Source organism: Neopelma chrysocephalum, unplaced genomic scaffold (genome assembly GCF_003984885.1).
Source record: "Neopelma chrysocephalum unplaced genomic scaffold, ASM398488v2 Primary Assembly neopelma1_351, whole genome shotgun sequence".
NCBI classification, from domain to species: domain Eukaryota; kingdom Metazoa; phylum Chordata; class Aves; order Passeriformes; family Pipridae; genus Neopelma; species Neopelma chrysocephalum.
Window position 1 is genome coordinate 1 of NW_020898015.1, and position 7,099 is coordinate 7,099.

Genomic DNA, 7,099 nt, shown 5'->3' on the forward strand with positions numbered 1-7,099 from the left:
AATTAGCAAAGAATATCTTACTCCTCTCCTTGGGACAACAGAGAGTCACGCTGGAGCGACTGCCGGCAGCCTCCGCCTCCCAAGGTCGACAAGGCCTTACCAGGCCTCACTCCCCAACCCCACAGACTCAACAGCAGGGAAACCTGCACCTCCAAAGGCGCCGGAAGGAAAGAGAGCCAAGGCCTTTCCTCCCTCCTTCTTCTACCCCAGCTGACGTAAAAATCGTAGGGAATACCGGGTAAATCTGGGCACTTCCTTGGTTCCAAACTGGTCCCCAAGGAAGGCCTAGACCAAACTACCAGAGAGAGGGAAGCAGAGAGGCTGAGTTTTGAGCCCAGCACAAAGGTGTGCAGGGCAGAGCAGAGAAGATCCCCCCAGAAGATTCTTGTTGGTCCATCTTGGCAGTTCTGACAGGCACTTCTTGTCACGGCCTATCCTCTCCATTCCAGAAGAGGCCCTGGCAACCAAAGAACCAACCCCCCACACCAGAGTGCACACCAACTCATGTGCTTTGGACCCTTTTGTTATCCTCTCCATTCTGGCCTATCCTCTCCATCCCGCAATAGCCTCCAGAAACCAAAGAACCAAGCCCCCACCATGGGACAGTTCAACCCCATCCGTGTGTGCCAAGGGCTCCTTTGTCATGTCACGGCCTATCCTCTTCATTCTGCAATGAGCCCTGGCAACCAAAGAACCAAAGCCCTACAAGCCCAAAGTGAAGCCCCAGCCGTGTGCCAAGGGCCCCTTTGTGATGTCACGGCCTATCCTCTCCATTCCGGAATAGTCCCTGGCAACCAAAGAACCAATGCCTCACACCCCCCCAGTGCAGCCCCACCTGTCTGCCACGGGACTCTTTGGGATGTCACGGCCTTTCCCCCGGAAAGAAAGCCTGGAACCTTGGGGTTTCAGATGCACTTGACGGGCCACCCTGCGCACTCCTTGGGCAGAAAGAGCTTTCTGTCCTGCCACCTTTTGTCTGGCAGGAATCTTTGTCCATCTTCAATTTGGGGAGTGGGACTGGCAATTTCAGCGCAGGGCTCCTGCAAGTGAATGACAGCCCTTCCCTCCAGGAAAGAAAGCCCTTCCCCTGGGTCTCGAGGAGCCAGCAGGAAAGCTGGGCAGGCCCCAAGGCTCCTGGGCCTCTTCCTTGCCAGCCCTTTGCCCAAGGCCCCCAGGCAGAGGTGGGGCTCAGCCCTTGCACAGCAGTGGGGCCCAGGCTGAGCCCCAGGGACTCCAGAGCCAGGCGGCCTGAGCTGTTCTCCCTGCAGCGTCTGCCTGGGGCAGCCCAGCCAGGCCTGAGTCTCTGCAGGAGAGGCCAAGCCCAGCCAGAGAGGGCTCAGCCCTCTGAGGCTGCACTCACTCCAAAGGGAACAAAACATTGGCCTAGAGGACATCCTGCCCCCAGATGGAGAACTGCAATTGTCAAGAATAAAAGAGTCAGCCCCCTCCATTCTTCAAGAAATCTTTCGACCTCTGTTATAAGTAAATGAATATAGGCGGAAATATAGCAATAAAAAATTTATTGAAGATTTACATAAAAGGCAAATAAGCAAAACATCGCGCTGGGCGGCCGGGGAGACCCCTGCTCCACTCACGGCACGCAAGCGCAGGAAGCAAAAACAGTAATTTTTATTCCCTTATCAGTTCCCCTCCCATAGTCACTTGGTATCCCTCTATTGGATCCGAGTTTGCAGGTCTGGGTCTGGTTGGCTTCCCTGCAGGCCCGTTTCAGTTGCCAGGTGCTTTGCTTTCCATAGTTTTAATCAGTCCTTCGTCCTTGAGGCCCAGTGTGCAGCTTGGTGTGTAGGTATCTCCAGATGTCCATCTTGGATTCTCTGTATTGTTCTCGTACTGGACCCTTTGATCCTTGTCCTTCCCTTCGTTACTTTATGCGTGTGCTATGAGACAATAAGCTTTTTAGAAAAATAAGATACAAAATACTTATTCAACAAGGCACAATAATTTGTCTTTTCAGCTTAAGAACTGCAAGCTGCAGGACTATCAGCTTACAATGCTGACAGATTAATGAACCATTCTGCAACTTACAGTCTTCCAACCTTAACAGAACATTGCTTATAATAACATATAAATGTATATAAGAATATAACATGCAATAGAATTTAATAAGTAAACTACTACTACTAATTTGATGAGTAAATGAAATTACTACTACTAATTTATTACAATTCCCCCCCTTTTATTTATTCATAAATTTGCTCATCAAATCTTTCGACAGCTTCTTTGGCTGCTCTTAACAGAGAAGACTGCTCTCCCTTTATGCCACTGCTCATGTCTTCATAATACTGCCTGGGAGTGTTAAGCTCCATATTGTCAGTCTGTTCTTCCTCTTTTGTATTGCCATTCATATTCTCATAATTTTGTTTTCTAGTCATGAGCTGTATGTTTTCAACCCTCTCCCTGATGAATTTTGTTACTTTACTAAGAATGCATGGGCCAAAGGTTAACGCGGCTAGTAGTGTTATCAGAGGCCCAGTTGACCCCAAATGTTACAATACAGAAACAAATACAAGTACAAAACAATAGTGATCCATAAAACAAAGCCAAATACCAAATTCCAGAATACCAAAGAACCCACCCAAAGTGCTGGAAGATCCACAGGTCTCAGATGAGCAGGATTCCCTAAATACCAAAGAACCCACCCAGGGCACTGAAAGATCCATACGTTTGACATGGGCAGGATTCCCAAAAAGAAGGCCTTATTATCCAATGAGATCTTACCTGTGTCCCAGATGGGGCTGGGGATCTGTGCTCTTCTGCAGCAAAGTCCTGGTGCTGGCGGGAAGATCCAGAGATCCCTCGGATCCGCGGGAGATCAGGCAGAGGTGTCCTGTCTGGGGGGGTCAAAAATTATACCCAAAAGCCACTGAGATACAGCTCGAGCAAGCTGAAAACTAAACTGTCATTTGGGGTCATCCCAGATCGACTGGATTTCAGAAATTACTCAACACAGGTGCCACCTCCTCCAGCCAAGCCCAGGAGATCAACCTCCTCAGCAGCTGCAAGAGCGGGATGTTCCTGTGCCTGCTGCCATCTCCCTAAAGCCATTATCCCACTCCTGCTGAGAAGATGGGCAAGAGGAGCATCTACCTCACAAGATCTGCTGCCGGAAGAAGAGCGTGTCCCAAAGGATGTCCTCAGCCTTCTCAGAGGGGACGTCAGATCCACTCCAGGGGTGGTCCCAGCCCTTCCCAATCCGGACCGGGCACCTGCTCCAACTCTTCCCTTGAAAACAAACAACAAATTCATGACGAGAGATTAAAAACCAAAAGTGGAAACAAGAAAAAAAGGTAAAAAGTTAACATTGTGTCAGGGTTCTGGGGAAGGCCCAACCCCTCCAGGCCAAAGAAAAACCCCACCTCCTCCAGCTCAGGAAAACCCAAGCCTTCTCCCTGCCCTGCTGCATTGGCCCAAAGAAAGGCTCCTAAGCCAAGGCAGCCCAAGCCTTTCCTGGCCTGCAGAGCAAAGCAGCTGGTGTTGTGCAGCCCCGCCTTTGCTCCCCCCACGGGGGTTTGTTTTTGGCAGGCTGGCTGCCCCTGCCCCAGCCCCGCCCAGCAAAGGGGCAGTGGCGGAGGCTGGAGGCAGAGCCGGGCTCCCATTTCACAGCCAGCCCAGAGCACCCGCCCACCCTTCTGCCAAGAAGCAGCTTGGCAGCCGGCTGAAGAATTCCTCAGGTTCCCCGCCAGCAAAGGGGGGAACCTTCGGTGCCCAGCCAGGCTGAGCAATGCCCGCCTCCGGGAGCACCCCCTGGGTGTGGACTCATCTGCAAACGGCGTGGGGAGCACGTCTTGGAGGAAGGGGCCACAATCAGCGTCCATCATCTTCAGCTCCCCAGTGTCCAGCTCAACTAAGAGCTTGTCATCCTTCACGTCGTCCTCGATGTCTCCAGCAGCAGGCCCACCCGGCACAGCTTCTCCAGAGGCCCCTTCTCCTTCCCTGGGGGCCAGACCAGGCTGTCAGCGTTCTGCCGAGGGCCCCAGCTGTCTGTGAAGCGGGACCAGCAAAACCAGGTTGGATGGTGGCCACCAGCACTTGGAAGACCGGGTCTGCAGCCCAGCTCCAGCACAAAGAGGGCCGTGTTCCAATGTGATGACCCCCCCTCAGTGCTACAGATGTGTGGAGGTGTTACTTGCCAGGCTGCTGGATCAAAGTGAGCACGTAGATCTCTCCCGTCTTCTAGGGCCGGTGAATGCCCTTCACCCAAGGATGGCACAAGAGGTCTTCTAATGATGGTCTGTCCGAGGGGCGGAGGGACAAACACCACCTGATCAGGTGCTGGCAGCCTGGGGGGAAAATGGCCGGTCAGTTGGAGAAGGATCCTGTCCCCTTGGTCCCACTGTCCACGTGCCCAGGCTGTGCTGGCTGTGCTCAGAGCTGTGCCCAAACTTCTCCATCCATTCTCCAGTTTGGAGGAGAGCAGGATGGCAGGACACAGGCCACCTCCTCCAGCCAACCACGGGACACAAACAGCTTCAAGAGCGGTGTCCTCGTGAGCCCGCTGCCATCTCCCAACACCGTTATTCCCCCCGTGCCACAAAGATTGGTATCCACCTTGAGAGACCCGTGGTGGGAACAGGAGCTGGTCCCAGATGGTGTCGGTTCCTTTGCAGAACGGGTGCTTCCCGCAGACCATCTGGTAGAGCAGGATGCCCAGGGACCAGATCGTTGCTGCCTCGCCGTGGTATCGTTTGAGGTAGATCCACTCTGGCGGGCTGTATGACAGTGTTCCTACAGAATACAGACACAGTTCATCAGGTGGATGCTGCCTGCTCCCAGAGCCTCACCCCAGCATCCCTGGCAATGTGGGGCCTGCCCCAGTGGCACACGCTGTGACCCACTGCCTTCTCGCCGGCCCCTCACTCTTGGTTACAAACTTTGGGGTGGACAAGAAGCCGCTGGTGTCCAAGAGGGCAGTGGAAGCCCTGGCAAGGCCCAACCATTCCATGCAAGGGAAAAACCCAGCCAGAGGTGGGGAAAAGCCATGCCTTCTCCCCGCCCCACTGCACTGCCCCCAACAATTCATCAGAAGCCAAGGCAAACAAGGCAAGCAGAGCAGCCCAAGCCCTTCCTCGCCTGCACACCAAGCCAGCTGGTGCACAGTTCTGAAACCCTTCTCTGCTCCCCTCACGGGGGTTTTGGTCAGGTTGGCTCCCCCCTGCCCCACACCCAGCCCGGGACAGGGTGGGTGGCACAGGCTGTCAGCAAGGCCGGGGCCTGTCTCGCAATAAACCCCCAGCCCCACCCAAAAGCAACTTGGCTGAAGAACTAATCCTGTCCCCCCTCAGCCAAAGGGGCAATCTCCGGGGCCACACCCGGGCATGGCCATGCGATGCCCGGCACCAGGAGCATCCCCCGGCTGTGGGCTCACCTGCAAACTGGGTGTAGGCCGTGTCCTGGAGGAAGGTGCCACATCCAAAGTCGAGGAGCTTGGCCTCGCCGGTGGCCAGGTGGAGGAGGATGTTCTGGGGCTTGATATCCCGGTGCAGGACGCCGCAGCTGGTGCAGTGCCGCACGGCCTGCAGCACCTGGCAGAACAGCCCCCACGCCATCTCCTCCGGCAGGAACCCCCACGCCGTGATTAAGCGTGAGAGGTCCTGAGACGGCTCCGGATGCTCCATCACCATGAAGAATCCGTTGGGGAGCTCGAACCACTCCAGGAACTGGATGACACCGGGAAAGCCAGTGGACACCTTGCTCAGCAACACGATCTCCAGGGGTGCCCGGGTGCCGTCAGGCTGCGGGGGGACCACGGGGTCGTCAGTGGGGCTGATGCCGTGCCTGTCTGCCTGCTCCCCCTCCGCCAGCCCTGGATGCTCCCCGTCCCCCACTGAGCCCACGCCCGCTCTCCCTCCAGGGCTCCCGGCGGCTTCCACCCTCCCGGGCCTCGGCTCGTCCCCGCCCGTCCCGCCCCGCTTTCTGCCGCCGGCCCCGCTCACTCACCAGCTCGCCCCAGCGCCGGATGCCATCCCGGGACACGGCTTTGATGGCCACCTGCAAGCCAAGGGGAACGGCGGGTTCAGCTCGTCGCCCGCTCCTCCTCCTCCTCCTCCTCCCCCTTCCCCTCCTCCTCCTGCTCCTCCTCCTCCTCCTGCACTCACCGGGGCTCCGTCCGCCAGGCAGGTCCCCGCGTAGACGCGGCCGAAGCCGCCGCTGCCCAGCAGCGACTCCAGCCGGTAGCGCTCGTGCAGCGGCTCCTTGGCCTTCCGTGCGGGCGAGACGTGGCCGGGAGCGTTCGGGCCGGGGCCCGGCCCGGCCCCCGAGCGCCCCTCAAGCGGCCCGGGCCGGGCTTCCCCAGCCGCAGCGGGCAGCGGCGGCTCGCTGCCGGCGGCCGGGCTGGCGAGCGGCGGAGCTCTGGCCGGGGAAGCCGCCGAGGAGGCGGCAGCGGCCGCGGCGCCCGCGTCCCCCGCCGGCCCCGGCAGGCGCCGGGCTCGAGCCAGGCGGAGCCAAGGGGCGGCGAGGCCGAGCCCGTCCCACAGCCAGCCCCACAGGAGCGCCCAGCAGCGCCACAGCCGGCGCGCCGGGAGCCGGGCGAGGGCGAGACCGCGCCGGGACAACCGGGGACGGGGCCGGGGCGGCCTCGGCCGGCAGAGGGGAAGGGCCGGGGCCATGGCCCGGGCCGGCAAGTGGAGGGGGAGACCGGGAACGGGACAGGGACACAGGGACAGGGACACCGGGACAGGGACACCGGGACACCGGGACTGGGAGAGGGAGAGGAGGAAAAGGCAACACGAAGAGTAATAGCGAGTGCGCTTCTATAGTCGCTGCTGCTGCCGCTGCTGCTGCAACTGCTGCTGCAACTGCTGCTGCTGCCGAAGCTCCGGGGCCGTTTCTCCGTTTCTTGTTGGCCCCCGCGAGCCCCGGGGGCAGCCCCGGCCGCAGTCACAGAGCTCCAGCCCCGGGGGAGGGCAGAGCAGGAGGATCGGCAGGGGAAATGCAGCCCTTTGGGGTCAGCGCTGCTTCCCGACCACACCAGGGCTGCTCCTGTTTTCCTGCCCGGTTCGAGGGAAAATCGGCGACTGCAGAGAGGATTAAGAAGAAGAGAATCAGAAGACTAATCTTGCTGCCATTTGGATGCCAGTCC

At 58.2% G+C, this 7,099-nt stretch overlaps 1 protein-coding gene across 1 annotated transcript; it reads right to left on the reverse strand.

Moving 5' to 3' along the window:
* Window positions 1–3,649: 3,649 nt before the first annotated feature.
* LOC113978678 (serine/threonine-protein kinase pim-1-like) lies at window positions 3,650–6,626 on the reverse strand. The gene is made up of 6 exons (XM_027705809.1): window positions 6,117–6,626; window positions 5,959–6,009; window positions 5,387–5,753; window positions 4,570–4,746; window positions 4,148–4,301; window positions 3,650–4,002 (listed from the first exon to the last, which is right to left on the reverse strand). The coding sequence occupies exons 1-5, from the start codon at window positions 6,624–6,626 to the stop codon at window positions 4,195–4,197; spliced, it is 1,212 nt and encodes a 403-aa protein (XP_027561610.1). The 3' UTR covers window positions 3,650–4,002; window positions 4,148–4,194.
* Between the last annotated feature and the right edge of the window lie 473 nt (window positions 6,627–7,099).